This window comes from Oreochromis aureus, linkage group 14 (genome assembly GCF_013358895.1).
Source record: "Oreochromis aureus strain Israel breed Guangdong linkage group 14, ZZ_aureus, whole genome shotgun sequence".
Classification (NCBI taxonomy): domain Eukaryota; kingdom Metazoa; phylum Chordata; class Actinopteri; order Cichliformes; family Cichlidae; genus Oreochromis; species Oreochromis aureus.
This window is the reverse complement of record NC_052955.1, coordinates 30,408,455-30,424,396: the sequence shown is the minus strand read 5'-3', so window position 1 is coordinate 30,424,396 and position 15,942 is coordinate 30,408,455. Positions and strand designations below refer to the sequence as shown.

General features: G+C 39.1%; 1 protein-coding gene across 1 annotated transcript in view; it reads right to left on the bottom strand.

The window, feature by feature from the left end:
* Nucleotides 1–2,636: 2,636 nt before the first annotated feature.
* The window catches only part of igsf11 (immunoglobulin superfamily member 11), a 112,653-nt gene continuing 99,347 nt past the window's right edge, over nt 2,637–15,942 (bottom strand). The window contains exons 4-8 of the mRNA XM_039622289.1: nt 13,313–13,520; nt 12,735–12,890; nt 9,958–10,080; nt 8,651–8,798; nt 2,637–6,599 (exon numbers count right to left, since the gene is read on the bottom strand). Coding sequence (XP_039478223.1) covers nt 6,041–6,599; nt 8,651–8,798; nt 9,958–10,080; nt 12,735–12,890; nt 13,313–13,520 — 1,194 coding nt within the window. The 3' untranslated portion in view covers nt 2,637–6,040. The remainder of the gene's footprint in view (nt 6,600–8,650; nt 8,799–9,957; nt 10,081–12,734; nt 12,891–13,312; nt 13,521–15,942) is intronic.

The window sequence follows — 15,942 nt, the reverse complement described above, 5'->3', positions numbered from 1 at the left end:
TAACCAAACTGACCATCACAATAATAAAATTCCTGGTTTTAGTCTCCGTGTTATCCCACTCATACCACAAATGCAAAATCTCTTCATAACCTATGACTGTAGCTGAGTCTTTTTTTTCCTTTCATCTTTGATCGATGTATGCTAAACTTTGAATCATAATATTTGAAATATCATATATACAACATCTGTCAGCCTGAGTTGTGTATATGAATTTTCCTGCTTTTATGCATGCAGTTTAAAAATAGTAACACAGTGCTGGATATTTTGTGGTCACCGTTAAGTATGATAGTGTTCAATACAGTCAAATGCTTTGTGCTGAGTCTAATCAGCCATGGTCATCTAGAATAACCAGCGATTCAGCCAGAAATCAATCAGGTAATAAAACACACTGTACTGCTGTAGGAGAGAGGAGCCACAATATTTCAAGAATTTAGACTTCTTCAGGACAATTTGAAAGGATCAATAGAGTAAAGATTGTGTGTATGTTGTACTACACTCTGTTACTCACAATCAAATTATTGTTGTAATTAAAAGATGGGATTCGGTAACATAACTGCCAGACAAAATGCAAAAAATGTTCACACACAAAATATGCTTAGCTTTGTGCTCAGATGTGATATTTAACAAAGAATGAACTTTTGCATGAAAGGAGATTGGGGCGGGGGGGAATACTGGAAAGAAAATTCCTTTAAAATTGTTGTAATTGTGCTCATTACACAGACCAGCATCTGTCAGCCTTGTGAGCAGAAACTCATGTATGCACACACACAAGCACAGCCTCAGCTGATGATCTGATCCCCCTTTTTTTTTAAATGACTGGGCTCTCAGGTCCATTTGCTTTTTTGTAGCTGTCGTCCCAGTGGTCACTTGGGTTGATTTTTAAAGCTTACATGGGCTAGAGGAGGAATAAAGGAAGGCTGGTGGAAATTCAGATTAGGAATGGAACCTTGAAGATTAATGGAAATCAAATGCACTGATTAAGACTGCATTAAGACAAGTGTTCAGCCCACTGCAAGTAGAGTCTCCTATTCAACTGAATTTAAATGAGTCCATTAACACTCACTCCATTACCGATGGATACTTTTGCCTTTCATAATGAATGGTTTGGAATTTACTGCCTTGAACTCTTTTGAACGAACATAAGTGAAGAGGCTGCATGAGTGAATAAATAGTGCCCCCTAGTGGTTCAATAAAGGTCTTCACCTCCCATAACTGCAGGGAAGGATGTTCAAATTATTATTATTATTATCATTATCATTGTCATCATTATTATTATTATTATTATTATTGTTGTTGTTGTTGTTGTTGTTGTCATATACAAACTATTGAACAGATTCAAATCATCAATGTCATGTATAAATTATTTACATAATGGAATCACCAAGGGAGGACTCGCATAACAATAACACACATACTAAATAAACCAGATAGAAACAAACTGAAAATGTAATGCCTTAGTGCTAGAAAATTTCCCCTATTTTATGGTGGAACCTCAGCGATACATCTGGCCCTCCAGTTGCTGCAGCTACTGTTCATTGAAGTCTCCTCAGAAGTGGAAGCGTGACTGAGGTGTGCCAGATTACACAAGAAATGGATTGAAAATCAGTGGCAAGGAGTCTTAAGGAGTGATGAATCCCAACATGAGATTTTTGGTTCAAATGATCATCGCTATGTACGGAGGAGATCAGGAGAGACACTGAGTGTCTACAGCCACCTGTAAAACACTGTGGATTCTGTCATGGTTTGGGGCTACGCTTCAGTCAGCTGTTGAACCTAAAGATAAGGCCTATGCAGTAAAAGCATACTTGAAAAGAAAAACACACAGTGGAGCACTATCAGTCTGTGGATTGGCCTCCACAGACTTTAACATTATGGAAGGAGTGTGGTAGGATTTTACAAAGTGTGTGACAAAAAGAAGCCAGCATCAAAAAAAGAGCTTTGAGAGATCTTTGTCCTTCAAGTAGCCTGGAGAAGTATTCCTGAAGGCAACTTCAGGACAGTACAAGAAAGCTTGCCAATGATTCAGGCTGTGTTAAAGAATAAAGGCGCTCATACCAAATACTGACTTTCAAGCTCGTTAGAAGTCTAGAAACTCTGTTTTTGCTTTATATATTATATATCCATGTATGTCTGGACCTTTTAATAAATCCCTGAACCTATTTCCTTTTTTTTCTAGCAAAATATAAAGAAATAAAGGTTGGCTCAAGTCTGAAGTGAAATTGTGTAATAGTGTGAAGTCATTTCAAATAGAAACAAGGAGGGTGTGAAGAAACTAACACATGGTTATTTTTCATATTGTTATTCTATACTACTCCCTTTTTATGGATGTCTTTACAGCCTGCAGCACCACCAAGGGCCTGATTTATGAGTCTGAGAGAAAACTTTCCAAGGAAACTGTGAACATTTTACCTGTATTACTGGGGACCAAACTATGTCTTGTGTACATCTTTAAGCTACATCTGGACATTTGCATTTCTAATATGCTAATTTCTTCCGCCATTAGTGCTTACTTTTCATTTCTTAAAAAGAAATTGAAAGTGTATCAGTGCATTTCAGTGCATGTATTCACTGAAATACAGTTAGGGAGTTTGCATCATGTCACAAGCACACATACACAAAATGAGCAGGATGCCAACTAGGATGTATTAACAATATTTATTCACTACAAGCTCCAGTGTTATTTTTCCTATTTCATTTCAACCCAACAGTCAGAATGAGATGTGTTTCTTTTTCTTTACATATTTACAGATTGGTTTCACTATTCGCAATATATCACATTTATCTATATACACAACCCATTTGCCACCTTGTTGACACTAAGCACTTTTAATGGTCACTAAGACCAGAAAAGCGCCATATAAATGCAGTCTATTTATCATTCTTGCCAGCCATCAGCAGAAGATGAGATGTTTGTTAAATATGGGTTAAAACCTCAGTAGATTTCTACTGATTGTGCTCTCTTTCCGCCTTATCTCTTGAAAACAGAGGGCAGAGGAAAAGTAAAATAAACTCCATTTAGTTTTACTTTTGGAACTTTCCATTCTCTTTAGGAATAAAGCTAAAGGCCTTAGAATAAGAGTTCAGTAATGCTTTCAGATAGTGTTCAGGGCAGGGACACTGGAAGAGATTGTGAGTGAAATATTCACAAAGACTTTATTATGAAAACACTGACAGACAAAAAAGAGGGGATGCGATCACTGATCTTTGACCATCTGCCCTCGTTTAGCCTTTCTCTATTTAAAATCAGTGTGTTCAAGTGCTGTAGCTCTCCAGCACTGTAGACAGCATCAAAGGAAAACAAAGAAAGAAATGGATCCATGTAGTCAGACCATACATGAGCAAGTCAGTTTATGATACTGGAGTAACTGATTAATGTAAACTGAATACTGAATAAATGAAGAATATGGAGATCCAAAGTACCAGCCGTTATAATGTCAGAAAAGCCATTCTGGGTTATGGTGAAGCACACGTAACTGTCAGGACATTAACATCATAACATATTAGGCCTGTATAACCTAATATTTATTGCTCCCATTATCAAAATACTGGTGGGATTCGTCTGAAAATGAGTACTGAAAATCAGTATTTCATTTAAAAATGTTCAAATATTGACTTTAAGTTACCTTTTGAAAAGTGCAAGTATTTCTGAACTGATTACTCATCAAATGTGGTATGAGTGTACTTCCAAGTCATAGCTATGGATAAATACAATTTAGTTTCGGAAAGAAGTGACATGAAAGAGTAGGAAAAAAAAGGTTGACAGTGAGACACCTTCAGTTCTCACTATAATGATTTTAATGGAAGAACATGACAGCCAATTAAAAATACAAGAAGAAGAAGGAGAAGAAGTAGAATGCTTGATTTTAAATTTTCAAAAAATCTACTGAAAGCTTTGAAAAAGTTCTGAGCCCGTACATGGACTGATGAGTAAAATTGGAACCTTTGTCAAAAAACGCACAAAGTATGTTTGGAAGGAAAAAGGCACTGCACAAAAACACCAAAACCTCATCCCAGCTGGAACGCACGTTGGAGGAAGTGTCATGGTTGGATGGAGGTTTTTTCAGCTACAGACAACTTTTTTTCTTACTTCTATTAAAGACTTGAAGAGCACATCTGTTTACTTGTCATCGGTTTAGTCAGATAGTGTGTATCTAATGAATAAGAAAAAAATCAGGTCACATTTTTTAGTAATCAGTGCAGAAATCCTGTTATTTCCAAAAAGAGTACGTAGGCAAATTGTACGAAGAGTTAAACTAAATAAACATCAACCCCTGATTAAATGAGTAAAGTCATCTATATAAAACATTTTTTTTGTGACACAAGTGACACAATTGCATTTGTTACAGAACACTTGCTCTCTAAGTGTTTCGTCTAGTAAGACTTTAAAATGCTAAACAGCACATTTTAACTTTTCCAACACACACACACACACACATTTTCAAATACTGCATTTACCTTGAAAAGCGGCTGTGTCCAATATTGCATCGTTGCTAGAAGGATTTATCAGAAACTGTGCCTTCAGGCACAAAAAGAAATGAATATGGCTAAATTTGGAAAGGGGGGACACGTTGAAATTTGGTTGGAATACAAATATTGAGGGTCAGAAATATAGTACCTTATACAACACACATATCATAAGCTGTAATGAAACACATAGCCATCCGTGTTAAAACACTGTATTTACCCCACATCTCCTGAGGAAACCCTTCACTGAAACCAGTAGCACAGTCTATGAAACCTAGCTTGTTACCAATGTAGCAGAAAAAACCTGTTTTCAAATTAAGACATGTGAGTTGTAAAATATGTGCTAGATGTGTATTTTCTTTGATTTACAATCTAGCCTACTTTGCAATATGTACATTAAAAAAAATATTTTGACGGAGAAAAAAAATCAGCTTTAAATATATATTTATCTCTGTGTTTTTAAAAAATCATTTATGAAATAAGCGGTCAGCTTATTTCATGTCAAAGCAGCAGTGATGTGTCATGAACCAGGCTAGGACAACAGCAAGAATAAGGACAGCAAACACTAAGATCCATCTCCATCTGTTGGACAGTAGCTTTCTGTTGGGAAAGTGGCACCAATTTTTTCTCTGGGGCCTTCTTTAAATATTACCACTGTTCTGTATGTGTGATAAACTTTAGATTTTATGGGAAAAGCACATTGTTAGTAAGACTATTATTCAAAAATCAGCTAGGGTTATATAAAACTGTTCTGAAAAGTGCAAAAACTTAATTAAAAAGTTTTCATTCAGTGACTTAATGTATGTTATGCCTTGTATTGCACCCAGTAACACCCAGTCGCCTTTACGAGCTTCTAAGGCCATTTGAAACCCCATCATTTCATTCACACCTTCATCTTTGGGGTACTGCCAACAGACTTTAAACATTCACATTTTCATGTATAATCCTCATCATCTCGATCATTACCCTCAACCAAAATTACAACAGAAATGAAAAACGAACAAACAAATGGAAAAAAAAAAAGCTAACTTGTTATGTTCTGAATCAGGGATCACATGCATTTATTTAAGAATCCAAGCTTGCTTTTGTCTGACCATGCAGTATGGACACACTGTGATGTGCGTTGCTTTAAAAAACAAACAAACAAACAAAAGAAATCAATCATCACAATGATCCAGCCCTGAAAAACACCTGGGAATCCAGGTTCTGTAGGATGTTTCACGCCAGCTTTGGGAAATCATCCAGATTGTTTTAAAAATAGTTCCTACTGAACCCACCAATGAAATCCATCCAGTTAAGGGGATGATCAGATACCACGTAGTGCTTCTCTAGAAAAAGCAAACAAAAGAAAAAAAACACCGGTCCATCAAGGAATTGGCATCAAATGAACTCTGCACTGTAAAATCCCAGTTTGTTTGGAGATAAAAAGGTCGAGACATACAGAAAGACACAGCTGTAAAGGGCAGCGGGCTGCTTCAGCCCATATTTAGTCTGCTTCTCATCGGTGGTTTCAAACATTGCAACCGAACGCTCATTCAGTCTCGTTTTGAAAGCTAAAAGTTCCTCAAATTTGATTTCAAACAAGTGAGCCCGCTCTGCTCTGGGCAGGCACCATGACTGGCACCGCCCCCATCCGCTCCAGAGTGGCCTGGCTCACGGCGTAGGAGTGTGTGTGTTGCCCATGTGCGGACGTCACCACCGGTTTGAGACTCACAGTACCGTTGCTGCGCACCATGTTGGGAGGGGAGGGGGCAGAGTTTGTGGTGACCACCAGAGTCTTCGGTGGCGGGAGGGTGTGGCTGCCGTTGGCAAACGATGTCGTTGCTGTCGTGGGCGGGGCGTGGCGGGAGAGCGGGGTTGAGCCTGGCGCTGTCACTGCTGCGCCGTGGCCTTGTGCTGCGTTCTGGCCTTGGCCTGGGCCATGTCCGTGCGTGCCGTGAGCAGCGGCAGAGTAGGTCTGGCGAGCGTCTCCATTGTAGCGCGTGTAGGAGTTGGTGTCATAGTTGGGTTTGGGGTTGTGCCAGTAACGACTGTTGTACGTGTTGGTAGACGTGAGCGTGTCATTCTCTGAGGAGGACGCGTCGGCATGGAAAGCCTTTACTGATGATGACCTCTTAGGAGGAAGGTCATCCTCTCTGTTGAGGAGACATTTGAAAGAGAGCACAGTTAGACATGCACAGCTTTACATGCAGATTACAATAACTGCCTGTACCAACGTTTATGGTTTACACAGGGAAAAACATTAGAAAACTGTTTTTCAATATACAAAATTTTATGATATTTATTTTGTTAATCCTGTGCAATTATAGCAAAGCAAAAGATCACAAATACTGCTCTTTGTAAAGATGTCAGTAATACAAGAAGTGAAGGCAAATTAGTTCAAGCTTCAAATATTTAGCACAAATTTCCATAAAAGATTAATTCAGCTTCACAGTGCAGCAAAAGTTCTAGTAAGAATTTACAAGGTGCTTATGTATTCATGTGTGCACTCTGATCTTCGTGGAGCCTATTAAATATAATGTGATAACCACTGTGAAGCCGTGTGCGAGTAAAGCAACAAAAAATGTCAAAACTATGATAAAATCATTTTAAATGTATTCAAAGGTATTTCAAATGAAGCCGACAAAAACTTCCTGCCTTTCAGTGTTTTCCTATTTTCATGAGGTATTATTAATGGAGTTAAGCTCCTGAGGCATATGAGATCAAATGTATTCTTTGTGATTTTCTGTTGAGGAAAAGCAGAAGTGTAAGGGTGGACTGAGAATTTTATTGCTATCTCAGTTAGTCAAAGCTACAGATATCTGAAAGTATCCTAATTTATCCTCCAAATGAGTCCTGGAGTAATTTAGTGGCAAATTTGCAGCTAAGGTAAACAACTGACAGAGGTTTTAAAAGACAAACTAGCCTGTAATTAGGAACAACATTTAAGCCAATTACTGGTGTAGTTTTCAGAGCTTTCAGTGCTGACACACTTAATATTCTACAACAGGAAGCACAAAGCCAACGCTGCATGTTTTTGATTTTTAAAATACATCAGACAGGCTATAAATGTCACCCTGGAACCTTCTGAAACACTAAGTATGTGATTAACTCAGTAAACAAACCCTGCTTAACTTCAACAGAAACTCTATATTAAGTATAAGCAATGTTGTGGAAAGACCGACTAAAGAACTGCTTAATTTTGAGAAACACACAAAACGCTTTGATGACAAAATACAAAAACTGCACAAAATGAAGAAAAGCTGGACTGTTAAATAGTTCTTTCAGACAGTAACAGACAGTATGGATACTGAATACTACTTATACTTTATTTATAAGCAGTATTTCTATGTTATGCTATTTTCTACTTCTGCTCCACTTTATTTTTGGAACCAGACATTGCACTTTACACCACAACACCACTTATTTGAAATCTTTAGTTGCTTATTTGGCAGTAAAATTACATATAGCAACAAATAATGTTTAAATAATATAACATATACGATTATGAAAAGTTCTATATAATATATTTTTATATAGGAAGTTGAAATATTTTTCTGATTTCCTGCCACCTAGGCTCTTGGTTCCCTCTGTGCCCCTTCATTAAAAAAAATCCTGGAAACGCCCCTGCATCCTAATAGCCTTAACACCGTATAAGGTCAAGGCATTCTTTATGGCTCCTACACATCAGTCACTGGACAAATAAAAGCTTATCTGTAAATATAAATGTATTCAGTCTAAATAAATACATAAACTACACCCATAAGCCACTTGATCAAGCATAGTGCAATCTACTACCATCCAACAGTCTGCCGTAAAGCCTTGCTTTTGTTGACTGATTCCATTGTGTGTTGTGATGGTGGTCTACTGAACTGCATTTCACCGAAAAATCTTCCAAATATTTTGTTCATTGCATAAGCACACAGTGAATTTAGGGGGCACTTTCAACACTTTCAAATGTAATGTTATCTAATACAAGCACCCTGCAAAGTGTGGCCTCAATAATAATCAATAATAATTAAGCAGAATTATCACCTTTTTAACACAGAACATAAAAGTTCGGTGTGCCAGGGCCGCTGCGTTACAGGTTACAGACATACTGAATAAACGTGGTGAGCGTACAAGCTTGCAGATGCACTTTCACACCAGCCACAAAATAATGAAAAAGAATAAAAGAACGATGGAAAAACAGCAATCAAAGCCAAACCTGATCTCATTGGGGATCTCCTCCTCATCATATCTGTTCTTGTTCTTCCAATAGAAGAGCGTGACCACCACTAACAGGGAACAGATGACGACTGCCAGGACTCCTGTGGCAATGGTTCCTGCTATCAGACCTACACTCTGAGGCTGGGCTGCAGGACAGACAGACAAGAGGACGACGTTTGAAAATGACAAGAGAGCTGGATGGGTTGGCCAAAACTACACTTAAAAAAATTATCTAGTAAACAGATTTCATTTCCTTACACACAGAGAAGAGAATCAAGAAATGTATTTGTTTAATATAGCTCCGAAAATACATCACTAGATCTGTATGTCAGGTCTTTCAGAATAATATAAGGTGTCACTACAATAAGACAGAAAATAAGGTGTGATCCACACTTGATATTAACTGACTGAGCACACAGTGCAGCTTTTATATGCTGAAAGCCCCATAAGAAACTAGAACAGCTGATTATCCTCCGACATCAGCCAATTGCTCACTGAGGCTGGCAGCTTCCAAATCGTCCAAAAAATAAATAAATAAATAAATTATAAAAAACAACCCATTTTTGAATATTGAAAACTTTATCTTGCTTTAATGAAAGAGCCCCAGATGTACTAAACTGACCTTTTCTGTGCCAAATAACAATTTTCAGCACCCAGCTGACACAACTTTACACAACAGACGTACTTGCCAAAATAAATAAAGAAAGAAAATACTTTCAAATCTAACGTCTGACTAACTTTGTCAAAAAGAGTTTGGGACAATCCATGTTAAACATATACATCATGCCTTTTATTTAATATATGGCTTTGTAAAAACAATCTCTTTGTCAGAATTAATGATTCAAATTGTTTTTAATAAAAAAAATAAAATAAAATCTCATTCACGAGCCTTTACGTCTGTATTGTGTCAGCAAATCACAAGTCTGGCATGTGTGGCAGACTCAGCACTCTGATACAGAGGCCCGGCCTGTCACACACTGTCAGATGACCAAAAGAAAACAACATGTTACAGTCCTTTCTGTCAAGCTATCAAAACTGCCCGACCCTGTCACTTTTATCACCTCTGTTTTTCTTTCCTGGTGTCAGATGTCAAGTGCTGCCGTGTGCAAGCAGCTCTGACTGTGCCCTTTGTTTGGCTGGATTTTGTCACATTTGTTTGTTTGCTTATGTCTGTGTTTGACGGCTGTCAGTCACCGAGAAGACTTCTGCTCTGCCAGTAGCAGCCTTTCCATCTTTTTATGCGCAGCCTTAAACAAACAGACGCGTGTCACCTTACCTGTGCCTGTGATGTTTGAGTATACTTACGTGCAACAACCTGCAGGTTCAGCAGACAAGTGCTCTTTCCGATAGCATTGCTGGAGGTGCACTGGTAGAGTCCTGAGGTGGTGGTGCTGATGTTTCTCAGTGTGACAGTGCCCTGCATCTGGTCTAAAGGACACAAACACATGCACATACAGAGAGCCACATACTAATTAAAGTTTCTTAAACACAACAATATGGACCCTGTGTTGTAACTCGCACATTTAAATAATTCATACACACTTATATTGATTTATACTTTTAAAAACTTCAGCTGAACAAGTTATACTAACTACCAACAGAGGGTGCTGTTGTCTTCTTAATCCCAGTTGTGCAACTATGTTGTTCAGTAGAACAATAAAACTGAAGATTCCTTTTTCATAAATGATGAAAGGGTTGAGTTGTGAGATTATAACCATAGAGCTGTACACTACTGGATTCATTTAAATTGCATAAGCTTTTATTTATTTATTTATTTGTTCTTATCTTATATTTCCGCTGTAGAGGAAGTCAGCCAGATCTTTAACTGTTCTCTTAGCAATGACATGACAGATGTCATAGCTGTCTGCGTCAAACTAAACACACGGAGGATTAGGAGTGGCACTGGATTCCAGGTTCCCTTTACAGTTTGAATGAAATGCAAGCAGCAGAAAACAAACGTGAATATTTAAAGATACATTTGTTATGTTTGTTTGTTGTTGCAGGTTATTTTTTTATGTAAGCGGACATGTCAAATGTAGTCATCAAAAGGTAAATACTTAATATATTATACATTAATGCAAAATTTATTTTAGAGGCTGTTAAATTATTTATACTGTAAATAATACCTGCAGCTATAAGTATAACCTCAGTAGTGAGTCATATTTTGGGCTACATGTTGCAAAACAAGCTAACAAGTGGGGGTTTTTCACTTATGAAGGGGATTTTTTTTATGGCTGCTAGTCTGTTCCATAAATGCATGGACTAAAAACTACTTATTACTTCTAGGCTTGACTACTGCAATTCATTATTATCAGGTTTTCCTAAAAACTAAGTATTCAGCTGATCTAAAATGCTGCAGGACAGGATTCACAGGGACTAGAAAGAGAGAGAGTATTTTTCTTTATTTTAATTATTTAGTTTTCATTTTTCCCCATCCTGGCTTATTTCACTGTTTTCCTGTTAAACCCAGAATCAAATTTGAAAATCCTTTTCCTTACATAGAAGGTCTTGAATGATCAGGTCCCATCTTATCTTAAAGAGCTCATAGTACTGTATCACCCCATTAGACTGCAGGCTTACTTGTGGTTCCTTGAGTATTTAAAAGTAGAATGGGAGGCAGAGCCTTCAGCTTTCAGGCCCCTCTTCTGTGGAACCAGCTCCCAGTTTGGATTCAGGAGAGAGACACCCTCTCTACTATATAGTTAGGGCTCGATCAGGTGACCTAGGCCTAGGATGCTGGGGACGTCCCATGCATGCATTCTGCATTTAAGCATTATTGGCTCTCTTCCACAGTGTGGCTTTTGTCTTGTTTCCCTCTCCTAGCTGGTTGCAGCACATGGCCGCCCCTCCCTGAGCCTGGTTCTGCCAGAGGTTTCTCCTGTTAAATGACAGTTTTTCCTTCCCACTGTCATGAAGTGCTTGCTCATAGGGGTTCATTTGACTGTTGGGGTTTTCTCTGTTTTATTTTAGCTTCTTTACTTTACAATATAAAACACCTTGGGGCAACTGTTGTGATTTGGTGCTATAAAACTGAACTGAACTGAAATGAACAATGCACCAATAGACATTAAAAATACTCTTGCACACAGACGAAACCTTACAGTCTAACTGAAATATTGAAAAAAATGAAAAAAGAAAAAAAACAGAGAATTGGTTTTCGAAATCTAGATTATTAAAAAAATGTTTTTGTGACAGGTTGTTTTTGTGTCTCTGTTGTTTGTTTGTTCATTTGTGCTAACGCCACTCCATTTTGTGGTGAGTCAGATTCTTTGAAGCTCTTTTCGATGTTATCATTTCAAAGGCCTGATTGCCAAAAATGCAAATTAGCATATCACAAAAGAAGATAATTGACATTTATTCAACCACCTTTGCAGCCTAATTTGCAATTATGATTTACTGAGTACACATTTCCTATTCTCCCTCTGCAAGTGCTCAGATAATTGGACTCATACCTGTTAACAGAAGACTGTTTCACTTTTATGATAATCTGCTGTCTGCAATTGATGTGACTTTTGCACAGTGGGCTTTCTACTGACCAGTAGTGTACAGACAAAGAAAGATACCAGTGATGAATATTATTTCACTGTGCAGTGGGCACAGCTGGAAAAGAAAGGAGAGTGCACCACACCAGTCCTCTCTGATGCTGAAAACCAAATGCAACTCCGGTCTCTGTAATTATTAAACGCTGGATGGCAGAAGAAGGTTATTGTATGTATTGCGGTCGCAGAAATGACACAACTGCAGATCTCACAATGGCACGTGTGGGCGGAGTTGGTATTCAGCATGAGGAAGGAGCACCACAAAGCAATATCACTTTGCTCACTTACAGAAACACATTGCTGACACACACACAAGCTCATTCACAAATTCACAGGTTCGAGTCACTACATCCATCCATCATCACCCTCAGCAGGGTCAGCGGAGGAGGATCGTCAGGAAGGGGGCAGTAGTTCAGGCCTGGCACATGACAGGTGGCAGTGATGGTGCATTTGGATTCTGAGTCTGAGCTACGCTATGCGTGTGAGATTTACCAGCGAAGGTGGGGCAAAAGGGAACTCCGACGGCCAGCTTGTTTGTAATACCTTGCATGGCGTTGTGCGGCAGCTTGGGCAGCGCGTCCAGCTTCTCCCAGGAGTAGGACGGCGTGGGAATACCTTCCTCTGATTTGCAGATCAGGATGATGTCACTGCCTACATCCAGCGTTCCCTGGATTCGACACGCTGGCACCGAGGGGGGCACTGGCAGATGGAGAGAGTGGGTGGTGGTGCGTTAACCACTTTACAAAAGAAAACTAATTTTTTTCCAAATAGGGGGGAGAATTGCATAATTGAGAAATTGTGCAGAATCTCATTAATCAAACAGTCAAATATGATGTTTTCTTATTAGGACTCCTGAAAAACTGAATGGTTTCCACTTTGCCACAGTGATGATTGTGCTGTTTATCTTTCTTTAATAAAGATCTGCAGATGGCAGAGAAGAAAATAAGACAAAACCTTCTTTTTTTGTCCTTTACTGTTATTAGTTGGCACCTGAGATGCATTTTTTAAAAAGTGAGCGCCGCATGCTCTCAGGTTATGAAGCAGGAAGCGCTTTTCTTTTCTCCTTTTTATTTTTGGAGTTGTGGAATAAATAATGATAAAAATGTGCTGGTGTACTCTACCCAACACTGTGAGTCCAACGACACCGATGCTGCGCCCCCCTCTGTCTGGGAGGTTGTTGACCAGGCACTGGTAGGTCCCAGTGTCGGACACCTGGGTGTTGTTGATGAAGATGGAGGCACTTGTGCTTGGCATGGTGGCAACGAAGCCCACACGACCATTGAGGTGGTTGGAGAGGCTGAAGACCCGACCACCCTGGTAAATTATCACCTGGATAAGGGACCAGAGAAAAATTTAAATTAAACTCAATATTTAGTCATCAAAAGAAATCAAAATTTCTATTTTCCCTTGTACTGAGGGAAAATACTGTAATTTAAAAGATACAGATGAGGACTAAATTATTACCCCCTTTCCCCCATTGAAAATGTTTTTTCAAAAGTATTTCTCAAGTGCTGTTAAACAGAACAAGGAACACAGTTTTTCCAAACATCCTATTTGTATTTTACACACTGAAACCAAATTATTTAATAATAACCGAAAAAAAAACTATTTGGCCCTCCTTATACTAATATTTGCATATCCTCTTGGCTGGATCACAACCTGCAGTTGTTTCTTGCAATTTCATTGTTGTCTCCTGAGCAATCCCAGCCCATTCTTCTTTAATGACTCTCTCAAGCTCCTCCAGATTTGACGGTCTTCTGGCATGGACCTTGGTTGTCAGTTCATCCCAAAGATTTTCATAGGGATTCAAGTCTGGGCTTTGTGCAGACCAGTCAGTAATGTTCACTTTGGTTTTCAGGAGGTAGCTCTTCACTGGGAGCAACGTATGTTTTGGGATGTTCTCATGTTTGAAGACAAAACGATGACCTAAACCTAGTTTTGCTGCTGAGTGCTTGAAGTTTCCTTTCAAACACCTTCATGTATCCTTCTTTCCTTATGGTTCTCTCCACCTTGAGGGGATTGCCTATTCCCCACAGCATGATACTCCCACCACCATGTTTCACTGTGGGGATGGTCTTCTTTGAGTCAGATGCCTCTCCCTTCTTTCTCCAAACACAAGCAGCATCTCTTTGGCCAAAGAGCTCTAGTTTCATTTCATCTGAACAAGTATGCATAATCTAAAGGTTATCCTTAGCATACTTGTTGTCTTCTTTGAGACGACAATTCCCAACTTGACTAAGTTATTCACATACCGCTGCCAGGCTTGTTCTGTGTTCGGTGCTGCATGGCTCTCCTTAAATTTCTTGAGTTCTTGACACTTGAAACGCTATGAGAACTTCTTATATCCATCTCCTGCTTTGTGAGCATTCAGTCTAAACTGATTTATTTTGTTTTTCATATGATGCTTTCTCAATAGACAGCTCTAACCCTTGCTTAAGTTTATATACTGTGTTTAAATTGAAAGATAACACTCAGTTCTAATGTCATTTTACAAACTTTGAGCATTTCAATATTGACTGGTAGATTTATTTTTCCTATTGTGCACAAATAGAAATAATTTATGCTAGTAATGTTAAAAATACTGGATTCAAAATCCATTGAACTCCTAAACAAGCACTTGGGAAAATTTTGACAATAACAATAACTTTAGATTTCATAGGGGGACGAATGATTTTTGTCCTCACCTGTAGACACTTCCGTTAGTGTTGCACATCACTCTCACTAGAGGGAGACCTATTTCTACTTAGAGGCTAAAAATAGACAGTGGACGGAATAAGTAATGGAGCAAACTGACTTATTTCTCTGGAAGAAACAAACAAACAAACAGACAAACTAAAAAAAACCTTTTCATTTGTAAGTGGTCCTTTCTAGCTTAGTGGGTAGATTTAGGGGGAGGAGTACACACTAAAAGTATGCTTTCATGCTACTGTAAGGCTCTTCACATAAAAGCATGCACTAAATGGTATGCATAATTGAAAACATTTTAAATTAGAAACATATAAACTGCAATAAGACCAATTCGACAGCAGCAATGCAGGCAGACGTCTGCACAAAGAGGTCAAACCCAGCAGGAACTTAAGGTAGAAGCTATCATTTTATCATTACATCCGTGACCTTTGAGAACAATCACAGACTCCACACTTGGTTGAGGTTGAGCTGATCTTGTCTCAGGATCGAAATTAAAAGCCAATGAAAGACCGAGCTGTTTAAAAGCTTCCCAGAGGCTTTAAATTTGGCCCGAACAGCTCGTTTGTGAGGCCGAGCCACATGCAAAACAGCTCTCACCCCTCAGCTGGGCCCACACAAAGGATGAAGGACCCACGCAAACACACGGTACATGCACACAAGTGTGGCAGTCATGACACGCGCGCACCAACTCACACGGTGGCGCGGCGCATACGCCTACACACAAAGCGTGGTGGGGAATCAGAGGGGCTATTCACTTTGCTGAAAAGAGGCCTCATTGAACTGTTCAAAGACCCAAGCGGAGAGGCAACCAGCACCAGTGTGTTCTCGCGTGCGTGTGCGCGGCTCCGTGTGCGCGTGCATGCATGAGAATGATAGTTTGGATGAAAGTGCAGGAGTGCGTATGTGACCGTGTCCTCCATCGCTGCTTAACGATTGTAAATTGCGTGGCAGCAATTTCCTGAGTGCAGCACGCTCGCTTTGTCCTCTTATGTGCAGATGAATAGGCAGCTCCTCAGCTGTGATGAGAGCCTGCAACTGCATCTCTTCTGCGTGTGTGTGTCTT